This window comes from Brachyistius frenatus, unplaced genomic scaffold (assembly GCF_029030835.1).
Source record: "Brachyistius frenatus isolate BFR_SWC_R1_liver_20210118 unplaced genomic scaffold, ASM2903083v1 Contig_48, whole genome shotgun sequence".
Classification (NCBI taxonomy): domain Eukaryota; kingdom Metazoa; phylum Chordata; class Actinopteri; family Embiotocidae; genus Brachyistius; species Brachyistius frenatus.
This window is the reverse complement of record NW_027210647.1, coordinates 2,302,226-2,325,530: the sequence shown is the minus strand read 5'-3', so window position 1 is coordinate 2,325,530 and position 23,305 is coordinate 2,302,226. Positions and strand designations below refer to the sequence as shown.

Below are 23,305 nucleotides of genomic sequence, written 5' to 3'. Positions count from 1 at the left end.
TGCTTGACAAGTCAGGAGTATTTTTAAGCGTAATGTAGTTTCTTCATAGGGGACTTCTTAGGGGGGGTTTCTTCCGCGCAAACTTGCGTGGAAAAGCCCCCCCAACACATTGAAGCGGCGGCTTCGCACACTCTTCCCATTCACCTCACACTCATTCACTCGTTTGAGCCTTACCAGTGTTCACCAGGCAGGCGACTGTGATGATGGTGAGAGGGACGCAGTAGTTCCACACGGTCGCGAAAGCCATCGCTGGTATTTCCCTCCAATCTTTTCCTTAGTATTCCTCTTCTTCGGAGAAATCAGAGTGACATGAACCCGCAGGTTCACTCTCCCGACAGCGCCTTCAGCGTCTGTGTTTGTGTGTGTGTGTGTGTATGTGTGTGTGTGTGTGTGTGTTTGTCAGATAGAGAGTGCGCGCGCGTAGGATTGTGCGTGAACGAGTGTGTGTGTGTGTTTTATCAAGCGCTGAGAGTACGAGCAGCTCTTTACATAGTAATGGTCCCTCTCATACACACCCACTTTCTCTTCCTCTGAATGCTTGAATATGAAGGCTTGGCCGGTTTTTCTTGGTTACTTTACATTGTAAATATATTTAAAAGCTTGCCAACAGGGCGGGCCCGCGCGTCGCTCTGACCAATTGCGGAGAGCAGGAGCAGGTGGAGGGGTGTGCGGATGAGAGCGAGGGGTTGGGCTTTAAAAAGAAATGGTCTTTACTGGAGGAGAACTGGGGAGGGAAGAAGGGCTGCGTCTTCCAGTTAATTGAAATCAATTCGCTCCAAATGTGATTGATAACCAACATTAATTTCCCGACGCAAATAACCAATTTATTTTAAATTCCGCCCTACAGACTGAAAAAAAAAAAAAAAGCGGGACAAAATAATTGACATGACGGAAATGAAACATATTTTCATTGTTTGAATTCAGACGCAACAGTGTTGCAATTATGAATTGTGCTCCGAAATCAATTGGAAAAAGATTACGCAGATTAAGAGGCACGCGTATGCTCATCTGTTTGTCAGGTGGACTCACTATTTCCACATTTTAGTTTTGCATGGTGGCAAACGGGAGTTTGTTTCTGTAAGTGTCTTTTTTTTTCTCTGCGTATTTGGTGATCAAAACTAGAGGAAACTCGCTGCCAAATCAGTCCATGCAGCAGCCTCTGGGTGTTTGGAGATTAAATGCAGTTGCAGGAGCTGCTTTGTCTCCAAATACGCACAGGACTCATCAAGGAGGGAACAAACTTGAATGTATTCGGTTAAATCACCGTTCACAATGACGCTAATGGCCCGGAACAAAAACTTCTGCTAAAGACTAGCCAGTGTTTCTGCTCATCTGTAGTCAGGGCCTATTAGGTCCTGCTAAAGGGGCTCTTTAACTTTACCCTCATGCTGTGGACACAGTTTGCCCATAATTGTGTTTTCCAGTCAGAGAGCGCTGTTCCATTATGAAAATTGTTTCTCTTTCCACATCTCTTTTTTTTTTTTCCTCCCTAATCTAGTGTTATACCATGGACTTGTAGCCTTCAGGGCTTGTCGGCAGCTTTTTGAAACTGTATCTTTAGCGCCCCACTCAGGTAACATTGAGGGATAGCAAGTCATGGGTCCCATCTGCTTTGGCCTCTTTTATCTGCCACAGATCCTCCAGACATTTCGGTCAGCTTGGTTTAAACAGTCAGAAAAGTACACTCAGGCAGAAAAGCATCAAAGCAGTCCCTCAATATTAATATTAATGTTAATATTTCTGCCCTTGACTTCCATAAAGTTGCTTTGAACTCTCGCTTCATAGCTGGCCTCTTCTGATGAATCTGTGATACCTTAAGAGTCTCAGCTCCAGGCTCTCTCTACTTACTGATTTTATTTCTTGACACAAGTTTTAACTTTGTTGTTTTGGCGGGGATAATATCTTCCCCACTCATTCCCTAATTCCCATCCCATCCCATTTTTCCCTGTCAGCTCCGGCGAGTGTTTGTTCCCGGGTTGGCAGGAGTCGGTGGCAGCAGCTCCCCCGCACCAGATGGGGCATTGTCAGGAAGTAATGAGGGGAAAACACCTGCTTCTCCAGTGAACTCCACTCCTTCATTTTCAGCCATTTGACACAACATATGCAGGATGCACATACAAAACCAAGTGACCGTGACGAGAACAGCAGTAGGCAATGACATACAGTTACAAATGGCTGGTACTGCTATGCTTTAGTCATTGAGGTGTTGCGTTTGGTGTAACTCACCTTCACATGTAAGTTGGTGTACTGAGGGTTGCCAGGAAGTGTGTGTTGTGTGCCATCCTAACTGTTGACACAAGTGAGGAGCTGCCTGACTTACTGTTACAGATCTGCATCCTTATCTGGATAAAACACTGCCAGCGCCAGACAAAACATTCTGTATTCTCTGCACAGCTCCTGCATCACCCGAAGCTGTTGTCCAGTGGTTTATCCATGATGCACTATCAAGGTCAAAATGTCACAGGAAACTACACTTCTCTCCCTCGTAAGCAGAGCATTGTACCTCAGGGACAGCTCCACTGTGTGAAATCCTGATACATATCTTGTCTGTTCTGGCATGCGGGCTGAATCCCCAGGACCAACGCCTGCTAGGGAGGACACAGACTTTCACTCATGACTGACTCAAAGGCCAAAACAAAATGGTGCTCGCTGGCATTTAACATGCAGGAGGGCATTTTAAATTTGCAACATTGTATTTTTTTTTTTTTTTTTCCTACTGAGCGTGACAATTTTTTCAAAGTCTTTCTGTTTTGGTTACGGTCTCCTTTTGGTTGTTTTTCGATTCCGGGGCACGACCTCAGACATAAAGTAAGCAGAAGTTTGTAGCGTTGGAAAAAGAAATACATGGAAAAATTCTGTAAAATTCTCAACAAAGGGATGTCTGCAGCAGAGCCGAGCTGTACGGGGCCTGAATAATCAGTTTAATAACATTATCCTGGCTGTGCTCTGTGGCGCATGCACCCGTTAATGGAGTGTCGTTGTTAAACTGCCGCTTCGCCCATTATTAACAACGGCCTACGGTCAACCACACACCGATAATAAAACCACATAAAACCCAACATAACTTCAACAGACAAGCGTAATGAAATTCTCAGCATTATGAGCACGGTTATGGTAATAAGCGATGGTGGTGCGGCAGCGTTAAGGGGTTACAAGCAGCAGAGGAGAAAATTAAAAAGATGAAGTTGTAGGCCATGATAGTTATTTGGAGGGAGAATTAGAAAAGACTAAATCTAGTCAAGTTAAAGTAGAAGCAGCAGCTAACCCTGTCTGCTCTTATAATGGATGGGCAAAGTTTCAAGGTTACCTGACTGGCTTTACAATTATTCTCACTCTTAATGTGGGAATGCAACTCCACCCATGTGTAGCCAAACTGAATGAGGATGGGTTTGGTGTTTACAGGCAGGTGGGGAAAGAGGCAAGAATGCACGGGCACAGTGCTCTGAGAAAAGGTCATTGCTTCAGCGTAAGGTCTTTCCGACTGAAGAGGAAGGTTGGTAAACAAGCTGATGCAAGCCCGGAATGGCATTGGATCGAGAAGATGTGCGGCCAAGCAAGAATGCATGTCCGGCTTTCATCACATTGTCAATACTCCCCAACCTCTTTTTGAATTTCTAAAATGGAAGAAAATCAATGGCACACTGAAGGACAGTAAATAGTATTTCATGAAAGCCATTTAATATCAAAGAAATCCAGAGTAAATTAAATATAAGAGTATAATGTGCATAAGAGCTGTCCCAGTGAAGAGATTATAATAACCTTCTCAAAAATGCATTGAGCTGGTTCTGCTTTGGAAGGAATAAAAAAAAAAAAGGTTGAAAGGGAAACAAATTAACATAATAAAACCTTGTCCTATCACCCAAATAGCTCATTCATAATACACAGCTGAGCAATTATGTTTGCAACAGAAAAGACAGAATTGCATGTAGAGTCTTTACAGCTCTTACAAGTACACAAAATTATTCATCCTCATTTTGCTAAGACTGTAGCTCACCATTTTTTACTGCAGAATAAATGAAAAGAAAATTACCCACCTTTCTGTCCAAGACACATAACTGCATCTTACACCCACAAACAAGAGCTGCTTTGGCATCTTTAAAGCAATCATTTGCCCTTCTGTTTTGTTTTTGTTTTTTTAAATATCCAGCTTGTTCCTGATTTTGATTTTGCTCTCCACATAGTATCCCAATATCCCTATTAGCCTCCCTACTTTTTTTTCCCTTTTCTCCTCACCCATGTGTCCCTTTTTATTTATCTCCTTTGTGGCGTATTTTATCTTCAGCCCACCCACTCCATCTTCTTCATCTCTCCCTTCATCCTTCCCCTACACATTCGCATCCTTCCCTCTGCCTTCGCAGTCACACCAGAGGTTGTTTGTCTCCGCAGGTGGAGGGTAGGGACTCGGCGCTCGCTTTGTAGATGGGCTTTTTCTGAGACCGGTCATCACTGGAGAGAGGAAGAAAGGGAAAGACAGAGGAGCATGATTATCAGTATATCGATCTCCCAGTAGGCACTCGAAAAGTATAAGTGAGGAAATTATAGACTAGAACCGAGCACTGGAGCCACATCTGGCTGTTGATATGAAAGTCCATTATCTTCTCTTTTGGTCTCTGTATCTTTTTATACACCCATGCTTGTAAACTCATGGCAGCACAGGTTTGTAAAGATTCAACTTTTTCTTTCTAAACCACCACAAACACAGAGTTCTTGTATAGAGCAGGCTTCTTTCCCAGTCTATATGGAATATGGGAGATCCATTAATCTCATTATCATTGCTATAGCCTTTTTTTATATACTAAACAGAGAATTTAACCTGCAGCTAAAAAACCAAGCTTTTCACAAGTGTGTGGAAATACACGGGAGAGGAGGAAGGCTAAAATAAATCAAGAATGAGGTCGAATAGGTTAGACCTGCTGAGATTGAATTTCATATTCAGTGTGGATAATGCCTTCTCAAACACACTACTTTGCACATGCAGAAAGATTTTTTGCAAAAGCTCTCAATGAAGGACACAGTAGGTCACACACCAAAAACACACACTGTAACTGAAATGGCCTTGACTCTATAACATGAGACCGAATGAACAATTGTAGCAATAACCGAATCTGTAATATAAAGTCAAACTGCAGGAGGAGAAAAGGGGAATGAGTTTGGGTAAATAGGAAGGTGAATTTGGATTATTTTTTTTTTAAAACACACACACATTCACTTGTATTCAAAGGCACGTTATCCATCAGATTTTGAACTTGGTTTAAGATCAAGATCGCATGTAAAGAAAATTGATTACTTATTCTGAAACATAATCAGACAGAAAACAAGTCGTCTCTTACATGGGCCCCTTGGTGGTCCTGGTCTGCTTGGCCCTGCGGTACACGTACATGCTCACGGAGAGGATGAAAATGATGAGAGCCGCAGCCGCTGCTGAGGTCATCAGCATGAGACGGCCATTAGTAGACTCATACCAGGAGGCATCCTCTGTGGGACAGATCAGTCAGACATGAAGGAAAACATGCATCACAGAGAATCTCAAATCAGAAAAACTATGAGGTTCCCGCCTCCAGACGAAGCTTCTAAAGACAACCTTACGCTTGTTTGTGCAAGAAATGACCGTCTGTTTGGAGTTCAGTCAGTTACAATCCAGTACACAGCACTGATCTTCAAAAAGTCTGCCTGTTACAATTTTCAAAACGGTGATTATCCCCTTCATGTACATGAATTCCCAATTTATACTTAAATTTTTTTAAAAAGGGGATTTTTGTGAACCTGGTCTTTAGAGTTGTGGACAAAGTAAACACTGAAAAATTAAGGTTATAAGTATTTGAGGTAGCAACAAACACATTCTGTGTCCATTCACGTTCACTTTTCTTTCTTATGTTAAGAGGATTTCTTGACAGCCGGAGTCACACAGGTTTGAACCAAGAAGGTTTGTACAGCTACTGTACTGCAACTTCAAAGTAACAGCAAATGGCATGCATTGTTTTTGTCACATGCCTTGAAGGATGAGTAAACATTATCCCTGTGTCTAGAAATGCTTACATTTTTAATTAGTACATGTGCATCAGAGAAGATGCTGACGACGCTGGAGCACAGTGACCAATGAGTCAATTGCAGAAGTAATAAGATGTATTGGCTTAATCACATTTGTAGAGATTGCATAAATTTAAGTATTAAGATCACAAGGTTTATGAATCCTACTGGTTGAGAGAAGAGTGTTTTAAAACTGCAGTGCATTAACACTGTGTAATCATCTCACAGGTCACCGATAAAGATGATGAAGACAGATGAAGTGCTGTAAATTGGATTAGCCATAATGTTGAAATGTAATTATTTCTCTGCTAGAATGCAATCATCATGTTTCATGTGAAATGCTGTAAAACAATTTGTCAGTCATACAGATTCAGACAAAGATAAAGTCTGTAGACTCTGTAAACATTCATCTACAAACGCCATCTATTATCAAAGAGCGTTTGCCGACTTTCATTTATTATCATCATGTTTGATAATGTAATGAATATATTTAGATCATGATCACTCAGGGCTTTGTCTAAATCTCCAAAGAGTATACAATTAATACTTGAAATAAAATAAAATATTATACATTTTACTAATGACTTGTGAGTATTTCTAATATGCGTCTCTTCATTAGACTGCACCGACCACTGATCAGCCACAACATTAAAACCACAGATAAGTAAATTAAATAACATAGTACCTTGTTAAAATGGAGCCTGTCAATGAGTGGAATATATTAGGCAGCAAGTGAACAGTCTGTTCTTGAAGTTGATGTGTTTGGAAGCACAAAACTGAGCAAGCGTAAGAATTTGAGTGACTTTGACAAGTGCAGAATTGTAATAGTCATACAACTGATTCACAGCTTCTCCAAAACTGCACTTCTTGTGGGATGTTCCCACTATGCAATGATCCAAAAGCGGTGCAAGTAAGGACACCCTGTGAACTGGTAACAGAGTCATGGACGGCCAAGGCACATTGATGCTCATGAGAGGTAAAAGCTAGCTCATGTTGTCTGATCACACAGAAGAAAAACCTGAATGCTTGCTTTGATGGAAAGCTGTCAGAACGCGCAGTGTGTAACAGCTCGCTGCAGACCGGTCAGAGTGCCCATGCTGACCTGTGTCAGCTGCTGAAAGTGCCTTCAAGGGAAATGTGAGTGTAAGAACTGCATCATGGAGTCATGTTTTTTTTTAAATTGAATGAATGATGTTTTCTGTGGATAGCCGGGTGCATTTATATCTTTTACCTGACAGCAGGATGCACTATGGGAAGAAAATAAGCCTGCGGAGGCAGTGTGATGCTCTGTATAATGTTCTGCTGTGAAAACTTGGGTCATGGCATTCCTGTGGATGTTACTTTGACACGTACCAACATTGTTGCAGCCCACATACACCCCTCTATGAAAGCAGTGATCCCTGATGGCTGTGCCTCTTTCAGCAGGAAAATGCTTCCTGCAAAAACTCTTCAGGAAAGGTTTGAGGAACGTGACAGAGTTCAAGGGTTGACTTGGCCTCCAAATTCCCCAGATCTTATTCGGGACTAGCATCTGTGGGATGTGCTGGAAGTACAAGTCAGATCCATAGAGGCCCCACCTTATAAGTAGCAGGACCTACTGATGATGTCATCAGACACCTTCAGAGATCTTGTGGAGTCCATGCCTCGATGAGTCAGAGCTGTTTCGATGACATGAAGGGGACCTACACAAGTTTTTGGGCTGGTGGATTTAATGTTGTGGCTGATTTTTGCATGTTTGACTTGATATTTCAATCAAAAGAAAAAAAAAAAATCAAAGGTCAGTTAAAATCATTGCTTCATATCCTCTTATCATTTAAAGTTAAGCAGTTCTGCCACTGCCATTTTTTTTATGATATTTAAAATCCATTATGTCCTCTGGTCTGATCACATTACATGTTTGACATTTTAGGTTATTTCATTTTGGACTTGGTCACTGTTTTTACGTGAAGTGGTCAATAAATGTCTTGACCTCTTTTTGTTGCAGCATCGCAGTCTCTTCCTGCTTTTTTTGTAATTTCAGATACATTAAATATCAACCCTGTATTTCTTTCCAGAAATTTAGTACATTGAAGGTTGCACTTCTACAACTGATAACATCTGATGATGTCATAGCACCCAAATACCTGACCGCTCTGGTGACATTTGAGTGGCTGATAGAAGAGTAAATAGGAACACGGTACTTTTAGTTTTTGCTTAGGGGATGTTGATAGAAGAATTTCCCTACAGTTACGAAGAAATCCCAAACCAGTTCTCAGAATGAGGAAGTGGCATACAACATATCAAGACCCAGTCAATCAAAGAACAATTGGCCTTGTCCAGGTGGATATATAATCTTTTCTTACCGGGCAGTACGGTGATGCTGATGGTGCGTTTCTTGTTAAGGGACTCCACAGAAGGATGCTTGGCCATGCAGGTGTACTGTCCATCCTCCATCGCACTCACCTTCCTCAGTGTCAGAGAAGAGGAGGGCATTATCCAGTCGCTACCCTGAGAGGAAAAGAGGTACAAGAGAGCATAAAAGAGAGTAATACAGAAAGAATACTGTAGAAAAACATGCTGTATTGGCCAGATTTATACAAATTAAAATTGTGCTAAAGTGAGCGCAAGAGAAATGGGGAATAGGCGATGCTTGCTGAAAAATGAGACACTGAGAGAAAGAAACACAGAAACAAACTGTAGACGGAGAGATTTGTGGAATGAGGAACAATGTAAAAAAGTGAAATAAGACCGAGAGAAACAGAAAGACTGGGACAAAGACAGAGGAAGACTGCGATATCTGCGGGTGTGTGGCCCTCGGAGAGTCAAATGTCCCAAATGAAGTGTATTTACCTGAGCAGTAAACCCAACGAATGAACACACATCGACACAAGTCAATAACCCAGATAGCACCATCATCCGCAAAAAATGATGCTGCAGCAGCACAGTGTTAACATAACACATAATGAGATGGCAAGGGAGCAGGATGAATTGTTGACACAGAAATAGCAGCACTATTATGAGATAGAGCCCAACATGGGGGGAAACAAATAATAGGCCAAACACAAGGACTGGAAAACAAACGAACATAGAAGAGGGGGTAAAAAAAACAAAAAAACAACATTATACCATGCAAATGATTTGGCTCCTGGGAGCTGTCATTCCTGCCAAGAAAGTCCATTTCAATTTGAATGGATCTGAATTAAGAGGATTTCCCATAAAGGCCAGGTCTGGCCAAAGCAGCATTTTGTATGCAAATCCACTGGCTCCCAAAGCAGTGGCCCGTTTCTGCCTCTGTCCTGCTGTCATTACCGGGGGCCAATGTGCCCACGGCGCCTGTCTGTCAAATTGATGTCGCTTTCTACCCCACATCCATCCCCGTCACACGTACAGTGGAAGTGCAAACACAGATAGAAAAATACACACACACCAAAAAGAAATGAAATAAACATTTCATCATATCTCATCATTGTCTTCAAAGTGGCATTCCTTTTTTCTTATGTAAATGAAGCACGAATGGATTGACAAGTTAATCAGGAGCGCTGTTCCATACAGGAAGAGAACAGTCTGTCATACTGATGATAATTATTATTACATCATCATAGTGACAGGGCTATATATTCAACAAATAATGACACAAACCTAAAGCGCTGCATATGATCATGTGGAGGACAAACAGTATTAGCAGCATAAAATGTCCACTGAATTGGATTTGTACTTGTAAGCCTATTTAAAACTAGGATTAGCAGTGACCCTTTAACAAGCATATTAACCCCGAGCAAACTTATCAAGAAGAATAACAAAAAGGGAAACTCAGCAAGTACGTCTGCCTGTTCCCACAATGCCTGAACGGTTGCATAACTTCACTACTTCTCACTATTTACGTGCTGCTAGCCGCAGGGGTAATTTTTACCACAAAGTGAAAGTGTAATACCATTTTCTCACCACAAGGGCACAGTGTATCTCCCGACTCATCAACTTCCTCTTGTTCTACATGTCAGTTGTCACTATGGCATTTTACACTGACACATCTTAATTTCCCATGGGCAAGGGTTTCTTAACTCACCAAAGAGCCCAGTTGAATAATTCAATGTCGGTTAACCAAATACTACAAAAATCATTAGAAATCTATCCACGTAATTGTTTTCAGGTTGACTGGCTCTTGTCTAGAGCTCATTAAACTATTAATCCTCTGTAAGTGGGCAAGCTGCAATCCCCAGCGAGCGGTGTGCCCGAGCCAACCGGTCACTTAAACACAGAGCACCTCTTTTGTGGAGGGGATGGAGGACGACAGGCGAGGGGAAACAAGTGTCTCGAGAAAGTCAGGGACAGAAACAGAGATGTATTGAAGTAGGAGATCAAATTAAGAGAATGCTTGAACAAAGCCAAGAGGCTGAGAGGGGGGCCTGGTGACACTGGGAGAAGCTAGGATAAAAAAATAAAGAGTTCATTTTGAGAGGGCGAGAGAGAGTGAAGACAAGGAGCGGGAAAGAGAATGACAAGTTTTCCAAAAGTATAATGAGGACACCGCCACTGTGCACATTCGCGCCACTTTCTCACCTCTTTGTACCAGTAGTAGCTCGGCTCTTCTGATGAGCTGGCAGAGCACTTCACCACCACGTCGTCTCCGAGTCGCACCTTCAGATTCTGTGGGATACCCAGGTACCTGTTGTAGCCTTCTCTGATCAGTGACAGCTCTCCCATGTCTAGAAACGCATGATCGAGCATTAATGAAGCGTGGAATCTAATGTACGACGAAGCCACCTCCCAAAGCGTTCGGGACATGACTGAACATGTGTTTGCCGTGATAGCAGCTGGTAAACACTCCAATCTTTTAAGTATATAGAAGTATGAAAGCCTCCCAGTGGTATGGACTGTTCCAAGCAATCAATAACAGTGATAATAGGCTTCATCTTATCGAAGTCTTTAGAGAGGCAATGTTGTGAATAATGGTTCATTTTCTCTTCCATCTCAATAGATGGCCCACGTCCATCCAGCTCCTGGCTCCTCTCCCTCTCTGTCTCCTTCGCTCCTATAGACCATTCTAATCTTTTCCTCTTATTGATTCCCCCCATGAGGCTGAGGAGCCTATCAAACAGCATTACCGTCGATTTGATGGCCACTGGGAAGATAGAGGACACTGAGAACCTGACTACCTGTGACGTTTCATTCAACATCCTACAGTGGTAGCTTCAAACTGGAGCTTTACCAGGGGAATGTGTCTTTGTTTACTTGGAGCACAGAAAAAAAACCCGACTGCAGTCAACTTTTCATAGGTAACAGTATTTGCACTGGATCTGTCCTTTTTGTTGTGTACCCTCGGCAGCAGCATTGCATACACACGTCTTTTGTCATTCATTATTAATGTGTTTATCCCTCACTGTGAAGAAGGCTGTGTCCACAGTGTCTGAGAGATTGTCTTTACCTCCCGCTGGTGGGAAATATGAGGAAAATTGGTTTCAGAGTCTCTTCACTCAGTCGTCTCATCTAAACTGTTTACCATTGCACATACAGGTGGTTTTCTGCTTCTTTTGTTGTTAGCAATATCAGTATTCTCATATGTGCCACAAGTTTCCTTATTGAAAGTGAAACTCAAACGCTGTTTTTATGTCGCTCATTGTCAGATTTTTTTTTCTGGAGTCTTTTTGAGTTCGGCAACATGAAAATCTAAGGTTTAATTATTTGTCAAAAGGAAAATACTGTGTCACAGAGACATTGTCCCGCACACTCTCAGCAGGCAGTTCCCACACAACGCCCACCCGCACCAACCCAGGCACTCACAATGCACTTTGACGTTGAGCGGCTGGGTGGAGTTGTCTGGCTCAGTCACATTGTCGGCGTATGAGACACAGCGGTAGGGCCCATCATTGTAGCTTCCTGCGTGAGGAATAGACAGGACGACACTGTCTGAAGTCCGCTGGATCTGTACGAAACTGTAGCAGTAAGATCTCTCCCAGACTGGACGCCAGCCCTGCATGTACTGGGAAGGAGAAGGAGAGAAAAAGAAAGAATGAAGGGCACAGAGAGAAGAGAGACTTTTATTTACTTTCTGATTTACTTTTCAAAAATGGAAAATAAATACTCCGAAATACAGTATCCAGACAATAGTTCTGTAACTGGACACAAGTTTAGGGACTAATACGTTATTTTGCAGGCTACTTAACTGTACAAGAATGTGATTTATAGTGAAACATGTAAAATTATGGAAAATATAAATTCACAGTACTTGAATTAATATTTGATCATTGCTGAATGACCAGGTAGCAGCTGTCTATTTAAATATGTTTATTCTGAGAACATTGTAGCAAAATATTCAAATAAGAAGTAATCTGAAAGTAACATTCAACTCACATGACATTACTGCGAGGAGAAATTAGAGGAAATACATTTCATGTGTTGCATTTTTGTAACATTCTCCACTGTGTTGCAGTTCACTGCCCGTCTTGGGACAGGTTTTGAAAATGAGGTCAGGGAATCAATGATATGTGGAAATATTCAGTGAACTTTCCATGCTTATCAGTCTTATCAGAGTTATTTCTTTTCAGATTTACAATATGTCAAACAACAGAAATAAAACACTTGAGAACTTTGGCCTGTTTTACCACTACTGCAATGTTACAAATAAGGCCAAATAACAGGGGGCTCCAGAACTTTTGAAATCCACCACAGCTTTTTTGTCACAGCCAGCCTCTCATTTGCTCCCATGGCTCACCTTGGAGAAGACCTCAAAGTGGACCTGGCTGATGTTGAGGTCAGAGTCTGAGTACAAACACTCCAGTTTGATCATCTCTCCCTCCAGAACTGGCTCAGTCGGTCCTTTAATGAGCAAGGTTGCTGCATGTGGACAGAGATTACAGATGAGTGTTATTGATCACAATATGAATGGACATGGGGGGCTCAGGAGGGAAGGGATGTTAACCTGAAGTGGGGATGAAGCAGCTGTTCTGGCAACACTTTCAAAACAACCTCTGCCTTTTCCTGACATTTGTTTCTGGCTCTGCGAAACTGCAAATCCTGCAAAGTCATCATGGGCACATAACAAGCAACAGGTTATTCCACTTTATTGACATTGGTGGTAAAGAGAGGCCGTTAGTCTGTCACTTCAGGCAATAACAACTGCAAAACTCAGTTACATAATTTTACACAATTAGATAAGATAGATAGATAGATAGTTACTTTATTAATCCCACAAGGGGAAAAATGTTTCGCTACAGCAGCATTATAGGCACAGGAAAGCAATAAAACAACAGTAAAAAAATATTAAATATAAAAATGCACAGTATATACAATAAAATAGAATAAAATAAAATAGAATAATTAAGAACAAAGTCCAGGGCTGCAGTTAAAAACATTTAATTGTTCGTATCGTCAGTCTCCCGATAATTATTGTAACATTTCCTGTTTTAGTCTGAGCCTTGTAACCACCAGGGAAACCCCATCGGTGTGACAGAAGAGAAAACAAAGCGTTTTCTCAAGAGAGCAGATCAGTTTAGAGAGACACAGGCAAGCGCATAAATAGGCGATTAGAAACCACACAAAGCCCAGGAGCAGTGAACTGCATGAATGTATTTGTGGGGGAAAAAGGACCAGAACCAGACTTGGAGATTAAACCAATATCTCATTACAGAGTAATAAATAAAATTAAGATCTTTGAGACGACTGTTTAACAGTCAATGAGAAATATAAAACATATTTACCATAACTCCCCTGAATCAGGACGACCACTGCAACAAGTAGAATTGCTTTCATGGCTGCGAAAAACCTTTTAAATATGATCAGAAATGACGTCGTGAGTTCCGCGCAGCTTCTAATCTGAAATGAAAGTTTGCTCAGTATTTATCAGAGTGTAGGTGGGGCTTTAATCTATGGCTTTTTCAGGAAGTGCGTGCAAAATGATCTGAACTCTGAAACCAGCGAAAACGATAGTTTTCATCCATCCATAACAAGATACAGACACAAAATAAAGTGCTCTATAAGCCTCATCATGTCTACGGTCTCATAACACTTTTTTTGTTTGTTTTTTTGCTGATGAGTATTTACGCGTGAAATATTGTTTGTGTCCACAGAAAGAAGAGCTGCTGCCGCTCCAATAATCAAATTCCCTCGTAGTGCGTCACCAGTGTCCAAGGAGAACCGGCCCTATCACGTTTTCACTCTCAACTTGTTGTTAAGGTCATTGTTTCAACAAAATTTGAAAGCAGTGGCGACATATTGCCTCAGAGCTTGGTAATTTCCTGGCTTGATATGTAATGCCGAACAAGCAAACATGTTACGCTTCAGTTACTTTGACCTTTGATTGATTGGCTGTTAAACAGAGCCGAAACGGAGACAAGATCGAAAGAGATTCTCTGTCGGGGTCTCAGAGTAACGCTCAGTTGAAATGCTTGAGTCATCAGTTCTTCATTTTTTCATTATAATTCGATAGATGATAATGTCTTCCTGTAAACACCCTGTGTATGCTGTAACCTTTGACTATTACTGTTGAAATTACAATATCATTCCAAAACAATATATATAGGAAAATTAGAGAATATGCCTGTAAAAAGGTGTAAAATCGTATAGGTATTTTTGTTTCTAAGAACCAACAGATTTAAACATTTAACAACAAATAAAGTGACCTCTTTATAAGGTCTAAGTTCTGTCCCATGCACTTTGTCTATCTTATACATTATTCTGACTTTATTTTTAATGAATAAATCACACAAACATACATATCTATCCTGTCTATGAGGCACCTTGATAGTGGTTTGAAGAAACTGGTGATGATAAACGTGCTTCATTAAAGCTTGACCATGCGTTTCTAGGTAATGATAAACGCAGCTGACTCCTTGTTTATTCCAAATAATTTGATTTAAAACTTTATATTTAAAGTTTTTAACATGCATTGTAATTATTTACCAGAAAGGCGTCTTTATAATTCCCTAGTTTTTCTGAACAAACTTTTTTCAATAATTGTTATTATATTTGTTCACACATTTATAGACCACTGTGTAATTGACGTATTTGAAGTGTTGTTATATTGTCTGTAATATATTGCCTTTGTATTTATGATTCTTCACTGTGTAAAACAAATAAGAACAAATTGTTTGCTTTCACTGTTCTACTATATTCACTGCGAGTACAATTTCCTGAGGTCGATAAGAGCTCAACAAATTCATTTGTTGTTGATGCAGTCCCAGAAATATCCAGCAGGTGGCGAAGCAGAGGCGACATATTGCCACAGGAAATAGATCCAATCAAAGCGGAAGTACTGGGAAAAATAGCCTCGCTAATTGTTTTAGCTGTGCAGAGGCAAATTGGGGGGTGTCTTTCTGGATCAGACTCACTCATTGTCGTCCCCGTGACGCCGAAACATGGACAGATAGTGTTTGTTTAACTGGGTAAGTTCGCAATTCAGCGCGTATTTTCAGAATGCAGCGAGCAGACAGCCGCGCTGCCAGATTAGCTGCTAATGTTAGCCTATCCGGCTAACGTCAAAGCTTGGTAGCGGCTATTGTTTTTAGCACTAAACGTTACGTTAGGGTCGGTCTTTTTTTTTTTTACTTTGTTTGTTTTATTTTGGTTAAACTGCACCCGCATTTGAATGGAAACATATCTGCTCTCTTTTATTTTGCGAGTGCGTTTTTTTTTTTAATTTTTTTTTTTTTTAATCTCGCTAATATTTTAGATTTCACCCACAGCGTTTGTTTTACGGGTCCATTCCTGTGTCTTTAGGTTTCAGCACACGTCTTTAATCTCGTAGTTCAAACGATTGTTAAAAGTTCAAGTCGTGAACTTTGCATTGAAGATAAATTACGATTTGATCGTTTCTGTTGAAGAAAATCAAGTAGAATTCAACGTGTCGTTAATTAATATATATATATATTTTTTTTTTTTAAAGAGCAAAGCAAACAATAATAAAACACGAATAATAAAGAACTCGGTGAATCCAGTTTGAACAGCTTGATCAACCTTTTTTTTTTTTTTTTTTTTTTTGCCTCTGTTGATGTTCAATTGTCATTTCTGTATTAACAATCATTTCTGTCCGTTTTCCACCAGGTTTACGGTCGCGCTCCCTGTGGAAAGATAATCCATCACTTCTGTGTCCCGGCTTGAACTGTTGCTCAGTGCTCATAACAGGCACAGAAGGGCCACATTAGTTTTGCCCCCCCCCCCCCTGTGAAACTCCAGAGTCTCTCTACCTTTCCCCCCCCCTTCCCCACCTGTGTGGCCACCAGCATGGCAAACAGCACCACAACAGTAGTGAAAGGTCTGCCCCCGGGCCCCGCGGGCAGAAGTAGTCCAGAGGGGTCTCAGGTTAGTTCATATTTCTTCTTTTTTTTTTCCCCCCCCACTGTACTCAAAAACGCTGCTGTCGGGCTGAGTTGCCGCTTCAGCGTCTGTATATTTTCCCTCCAGCTCGGTGCCTGGAAAAGACAAAGTTTGGAGCCGTTATATTTGGCTCAAAGGTTTTATTTCTCCATTTATGATCTCGTTGTCCAATTGATGAACCCTAAATGGGAATAAAAGTGTCTTGCTTTCATCTTTGCACTTATAGCTGCCGTACAACATCTGTCCACTGGCGAGCTTTGTAACTGAATGGATGGATACGTGTGCTGTATTTCTAGGTGCTCAGTAAAAAGAAGCTGCAGGACCTGGTGAGAGAGATTGACCCAAATGAGCAGCTGGATGAAGATGTTGAGGAGGTCTGTCGCTGGTTTTAATTGAGATTATTATTTTTTTTTTTTAAGAGTGTAAAAAAAAAAAGCACAAGCAACAGTGGAATTTTTCCTTTGAAATTTCATGTTACTCAAAAGCTTTCTGCCACATCCATTTGGAAGTGCTATTCTGTTGAAAGCTTGACTGCATGATAAATGCAGCTGAAAATATTCGGGGTTTTTTTTTAGCCAGCGAGTGTTGCTTTTTAAAAAAATTGAAAACCATTTAGGATTTTCAAAATGCCTGTCTCTTTTCAGATGCTGCTCCAGATTGCAGATGACTTTATAGAAAGTGTAGTGACAGCGGCTTGTCAATTGGCACGCCATCGCAAGTCCAACACATTGGAGGTGAAGGATGTTCAGTTACATCTAGGTAAGTTGCTTTTTTTCTCTCGCAGAATTGTGTCATTTAATATTTATAGGGTGGGTTTATTTTTTTTATTTTTGTGTTTTATTGTGTGTCGACAGAAATGATATCGGCTACATTTATTGTAAGAATTGGATGTGCGAGTTTAATTTCTTCATGTTATAATTATACCCCTTTAGGCCATAATTGGATATTTATGTGGGAGTTTTGTTCTGTGAATTGAAAAGGTTATTTATCAAACATTTGGTTCATTTAGCAGAACATTTGTGACCATTAGGGGTATTGGTTCTTTTAAAATTTCACAACATTGTCGAACAGACAAGTCTTCTATTCATCTTGAATGACGGCAAACAGGATTCGTAAAATGAAAGAGCTTCATTACAAATGTGGAGACGGTTTCAGATTACTGGCAGGTAAACTGTCATCTCCGCTGCTTTGCCGTGTTCGGTTTGAAGCATGCCGAGACAGAACTCAGAAGTTTAAACGATTTACTTTACAGCCTTGAAACGTATTTTTGTAAACGAGATGGAAATTAAATCTTTGGAGTGTGACATTTTCCTGATAGACTCAGTTACTTGCAAGGAAATGATTGCCTTCGCGGCTGATGTGACTGTTGCGTTCATGTGGCCAAACGTGTGTTGGACGTCCTGAGTTAGTTACAGCCTGTGTCCCACCGGCATTGTGCATTGCTTTTCTCAGAGCGCCAGTGGAACATGTGGATTCCTGGTTATGGCTCAGATGAGATCCGGCCGTTCAAGAAGGCTTGCACCACAGAGGCTCACAAACAGGTGAACAATAAAAGGCTTTGTTTCTGCTACACATGTTAAAATATTACCGTTCCTGGTACATACACCAGTACCAGCGGAGAAACTTGTCAAACTGCTAAATGACAAACTCGTATTTGTCAATACCGTTTTGTGTTGTGATAAACCTACGCTGGTCCTAACTGTGTGTATTTGTTTGTTGCAGAGAATGGCACTGATCCGCAAGACAACCAAAAAGTAGCAAGACTAACATGTTGTACCCACTCTGTGTATTTTCTTTTTATCCTTTTCAACCTTTTTTTTTTTTGACTAATGAAGAAGAGGTGGTGATGGTGGGGGTATTTTTTTTTTTCTTTTTCTTTTTGACATCAAATAGTGTTTCATTGTCATGTCTCCCTAACTTTTGAGTGTTTTGCCAGAATCTTGGCACAATAATGGTCTGTTTGATTCTGATTTTATGGCCGTTAAGCTAAGTCTGGCAGAACTCCATTGCATTTTTGTCAATAAACATTTACTGGAATACTTCTATGGGATTGGGACCTTTGCTGTATGTGGTACGCCTTTTGAAACTCCTGAGCATTTGGATGTGACTGTTACTGACTCATCTGCCACCTTTATCTTGCTAATAAGATGTAATCATACAAGTCGAGAGTATGTGAGAGATTATGACTCCCCTGTTTACCCACTCTACTCATACAATGCCCTTGATTATGTCATTAGTTAATAGGTTTATGATACCAAATTCCAACTTCAAATGATGGCTGCAAATACACAAATTTCTTTGCCTTTGTTTTTAGACATATACGTGCTGTTGTGTATTGTTACTATTACTGTAGTTTTATTACAGCAACACATTTTATTTCAACTATCTTTTTAAATTGTATTTTTACTTTTGTCTATTTGGCAAATTACATAAAAATAATAATAGAAGAATTGTTCTCTTGGTGCTGACTTTCCAGTGTTGGATTTAAAAAAAATAAAAATAAATGACTGATATGATCAAACAAGGAGAGATGTTGGAGTATGGCTTGTATATCCCCTGACATTAGTTAGCAAATGCTTCTTAGTACAAAGAAAATGGCTATATTTAAGCTAATCAGAAATGGTTTGACATTGCAAGTGTCCTCAATGAAAAATGTTAGCTATTGCTGGTTATATAACAGCAATTTCCTCTTCGTGATGGAAAGTGGTTCTTCAAATTTATAACTGAAATTCCCAGTAGATTTAGAAATTCACACTCATGTACAATACATGAATTAAGTCTCAGTTAAAAGGCAAAACGGTTAAAAAAAAATCTATGAATGAAATGAGTTGGCTTGCTGCAAGCTTGCGGAGGACTGAGGACAGAAACAGCAGTTAACAACCTGTTACGTCTCGTAGCGAAACTAATTTACTTCGTTAGAAACTACATTACTTGTTGCAGAAACACCGAAGACTGTTCATCAGCCAGATGAAAGATAATTGCAATGGAAACCTCTCAAAACATTTCGAGGTAACAATATCCAAAGGCACCCTGAGAGATTTGATTTAATTAACTTCAAGTGCACCTGAAAACCACTCACTGATGAGATGTGCAATTACTGGTGATGCGACAAAGCCTTTTTCTGAACAACGACTCCGGCTTAAAATGAAGACCTATGGTGATATTTCTAACACCAACGGACTCGGTCCCCCTAATTGTTACAGGCAGAACGAGCAACACAGACAAGAATCACAGGATTATGTTCTGAAACAGACTGAAGGGGAAAAAAAAACAACCTTGTAGTGCAGAAGCTCCCACCTTCTTTTACTTGCAACCCCTTAAAATAAGTCGGTCTACTTGCGATCCCTCATTATAAATTACGAACGTGGTGTGGACATAAGCTGTAAGCAGGTAGACCAAGAATGAATTTGTTGGCTCCCCTAATGAGATAAAAAAATATATATATAAAGTACTTCCCAAGAACAAGTCTCACTCCTTTAATTGTCTCTCAGATATCTTGTCCTGACCTCCGGGTTTAGGAACCACTTTTGCACTGTGCACATTTTAAAGTACAAAAATCGATACTATAGATGATACCATCCCCAGCTTTTAGATTGAATATGGTTGTGACAATCGCATCTTTGGCACCTATTGGACCGATAGAGGAAAAAGCATAAACTGGATGTCACAGTTACAACCCCGGCCCCGACTCAACGGAGGTAAGTAGTTACCTCATGGGTCCATTAGTCTGATATGTTGTGGCCCCCCCCCAAAAAAAAGAGAACAAAGTCATGTGTCTTATAACTACAAAAATCTATACATTTTGCTATTAAAAGTCTGCACCATCACTTGCAGTTTTGTGAAGCTGTAATTTGTGAGGCACTGTTTAAGCAAAAAAAAAAAACAAAAAAAACACCTATGTTTTCAGTGTTATTTTGGCAGGAATCTCATCATCAAACCAGAAGTGGGCAAACTGAAATTTTGATCTGATTATGGAATTAGATTCGGAGCAGCAAAGTCATCAGAAGCACATTAAACAATAATCGACACTACAGTAGTCAAGAAATTCCCCTCTAAAACACAAATGTCATCCTGCTGGTGGAAGGAAAGAGGAAAGTTGGGACTAACGAGGAGGAATCAAGTCAAATATCAATTGCTCAAAACCGTTCTGTTTAGCCCTGAATTTCATTTTTTTTTTTATTCACGTTAGGAATGTTAAAGTATTGTACAGTCACAAAATGATCAGTCTCTAACATTAACCAAATAGTCAAGGCCGTATCTTTACAGCAAAAATGCATTTACAGTCAATTTCCTGATGGTCAGACATTACAGTTAAACTCCACAAATCCAGTTTCCTGCCGGACAGCTCTGGTTCTGCACGAGTGACCATTGCCACTTCACAGTTCAATCACAGCACTTCTTGCTGTTTTGGGGAGCAGTGCAGGGCTGATAAATGCTGGCTCTCTGCAACCGCAGCGTCTGCGGGAGCGCACACCTCACTCCGTCCCAGCCCTCTTGCAGCGCTACCTCGCCAGTCAACAGGCCCTGATAGACCCACCGAGTGAGCAGCTCGAAGGCCTCCCTCACATTTTGGCCCGTCTTTGCAGAGGCCTCCACGTAGGCCATCCCCAGCTGTCCAGCCAGCTTCTCAGCCTCTTCCCGGCTCACCACCCTCTCCGAGTGAGCATCCCGGTCACTCTTCTGACCCACCAGGATGAACAGAACCTTGTGCGGTTGCAGCCACTCGCACACCTCGGCGTGCCACTCCCTGATGTGGTCAAAGGAGGCTCGGTTGGTCATGTCGAACACCAGCATGCCTCCGACCGAGTTGCGGTAATAAGAACGGGTCACTGACCTGAGGAAAGAAGTGAGGTGAGGGGGGGAGAGAAAACAAAGTAAGATAGAAGGAGAGAGAGCAGTGGTGCGATTTTGCCGCCAACTTATTTCCTCAGTGAGCAATAATAGCTGCACTGTTTGAGTTGAGCTCTTTAAGATAAGCAGATTGACAAAGAATCTGTCCTTTGTTAGAAATTGACAACCATCGTGATTTTTCTCACCCTAATCATGAAGCTGTTGACGGGCACGTCGTTCACCGATGAGCCAATTAAAGTTCAAAGGCTGAGTAAACGGTCCTCTCTGCCAACCGTACGTAAAACAGTCCTTCTTCATTAGAGCACTCCTTATTGAAAACAAACCCAATTTGGCCGAGCTTTTTGCTGACTCGAGGATTACAGATACGATGCAGCGTGGAGGTGAAAACAAATAGGCGCAGTTTGCAATTTGCTACAGTTCACTCAACTGGAGGACAGACTGAAACATGCTACTCCTGGCTCTTTCATTAAATATGCTGAGCATGGAAAATAATGCCTTTTCAAATATCTGCCTATAGGATTACGCACACAGCGTTTCTGTGCACGTGCGCACTAATCTTACGAGGGTGACAGGGTGGATACACAGTCATAGCTGAAAGCAAATACAAGCTCTGATGTTAATGGAATAACCGGTGGTAGTTTATTTAGAGAGTGTATTTGCATGCACGGTAAAAGCGTCCTTCGTATTCACCGCCTGAACGGTGTTTTCATGACACGTTTTACTGTCCTAAACAAAGAGGCAGAGAACTGCAGCACAAGGCCTAACGCACTGAGAAGTCCTGTGCAGGTTTGATATATTAGGACATATAACAGTGCAAATCCAAGGATTAGAAGTGTGATTTTTTTTATTTTTTTTTTGGACAGGTGTTACTATGGGAGACAGCAGGACAGCCTGTCAGGTCATCCTCACCTGAACCTCTCCTGCCCGGCTGTGTCCCAGAACTGCAGCTTGACGCGAACACCTGGTTCCACCTCCAGGAAGTGAACATAGAAGTCTACACCGACTGTCTGGTTGATGGACTCCAGGAACGAGTCCTCAGTGTAACGCCTCAGCAGGGAGGACTTGCCCACGGTGGAGTCCCCCAGCATTATGATCCTGAACTGGTACTGCCACAAAGTGAGATCCATTGTAACTATCTGTGAGAAAAGAGAAGTTAAAAACAGGGAAGGCAGCTTCTGGAGATGTAAATATATAAATAGAAGTTCTGGGAAGGACAACAACAACAAAAAAAACAATAACAAAAAGAAGATGAGGCAGAAACAGTCATTAGGATGTCAGTAAGATTAGGAAAGGTTCTTTAAAGAGGAAAATAGTAAGCGCACCACATGGATTCCTTGAGACTGGGAAGAATGAAAGAGACCAGCAATCCCACACAAACTCACCACCGTTTGGTTCCCTGCCTCCGATGCTTAAAATGTTGAGAAACCAACAAGCAGCCACTCCTTGTTAAATCTCACAACCAGTGGAGCAGTCCGTGTTCACTGCCATCCCAAACCCTCCAGGCATCTGATCTACTGCAGCACAGGTCTCTCGGTCACATTCCCATGGTGCCTCATCAAATCTTCCACAAAAGCAGGTATATGGAGAAAAATCTGCCCTAAAAAGTAGATCCCAGTGTGGCAACAGTTCTCATCTGATCAGCTGGTCTCGAACCGCGACTGTAAGCATGTGCGTGAGTGGCACGGGTGTGGACTTTTAAAGTTTGCCTGTTGATACTTGACAAAAGGAGGGGCGGGAGCACAGGAACAGAGGGAGGGCCAGACGGGGGAGAGTAGATGAGAGCTGGGAGGAGGAGGAGGAGGAGGAGGCAGGGAAGGAAGTAGTGGTTGTATTTAATCATATCAAGGGGAATTGTGCCATTTCCTGTTGACATTGTGCCATTTCCTGTTGACACCAAACATAGAAAATGAGGGTAAATGTTTGCAGCCCTCCGTCCACAGAATTTGCCGTAGCTTTTATTAATTTATGATCTGTCCGTAGTGTCCACCAAAAAAGGGAAGTTGATAACAATGGAGCTTTGAATCTCCTGGGAAAAGCTCAGGATACGATTCATTTTTCTACAATAGCTTTGTTGGTACGTTAGGTTTATTTTTTTGACATGCTTACATTTGTATTGATGACTACATGTCTGCTGACCTAT

At 41.3% G+C, this 23,305-nt stretch overlaps 4 protein-coding genes across 4 annotated transcripts in view; 1 reads left to right on the top strand and 3 right to left on the bottom strand.

Annotated features, from left to right (window-relative positions):
- Window positions 1–556, bottom strand: part of cadm4 (cell adhesion molecule 4) — a 140,504-nt gene extending 139,948 nt beyond the window's left edge. Inside the window, exon 1 of the mRNA XM_069703869.1 lies at window positions 175–556. Within this exon, the coding sequence (XP_069559970.1) occupies window positions 175–247 (73 nt within the window). The 5' untranslated portion in view covers window positions 248–556. The remainder of the gene's footprint in view (window positions 1–174) is intronic.
- Window positions 557–3,656: 3,100 nt separating this feature from the next.
- LOC138624008 (advanced glycosylation end product-specific receptor) lies at window positions 3,657–13,822 on the bottom strand. Its single transcript, XM_069703857.1, has 7 exons — window positions 13,701–13,822; window positions 12,716–12,837; window positions 11,785–11,983; window positions 10,564–10,709; window positions 8,370–8,514; window positions 5,331–5,475; window positions 3,657–4,446 (listed from the first exon to the last, which is right to left on the bottom strand). Exons 1-7 carry the CDS (start codon window positions 13,750–13,752, stop codon window positions 4,359–4,361), a joined length of 897 nt encoding a protein of 298 aa, XP_069559958.1. The 5' UTR covers window positions 13,753–13,822; the 3' UTR covers window positions 3,657–4,358.
- Window positions 13,823–16,073: 2,251 nt separating this feature from the next.
- taf12 (TAF12 RNA polymerase II, TATA box binding protein (TBP)-associated factor) lies at window positions 16,074–18,357 on the top strand. The gene is made up of 5 exons (XM_069703873.1): window positions 16,074–16,299; window positions 16,611–16,688; window positions 16,959–17,073; window positions 17,767–17,855; window positions 18,037–18,357. The coding sequence occupies exons 1-5, from the start codon at window positions 16,222–16,224 to the stop codon at window positions 18,070–18,072; spliced, it is 396 nt and encodes a 131-aa protein (XP_069559974.1). The 5' UTR covers window positions 16,074–16,221; the 3' UTR covers window positions 18,073–18,357.
- A 2,119-nt stretch (window positions 18,358–20,476) lies between these two features.
- On the bottom strand, window positions 20,477–23,005 carry rab42b (RAB42, member RAS oncogene family). Its single transcript, XM_069703871.1, has 3 exons — window positions 22,548–23,005; window positions 22,075–22,301; window positions 20,477–21,148 (listed from the first exon to the last, which is right to left on the bottom strand). Exons 2-3 carry the CDS (start codon window positions 22,290–22,292, stop codon window positions 20,698–20,700), a joined length of 669 nt encoding a protein of 222 aa, XP_069559972.1. The 5' UTR covers window positions 22,293–22,301; window positions 22,548–23,005; the 3' UTR covers window positions 20,477–20,697.
- Window positions 23,006–23,305: the final 300 nt, after the last annotated feature.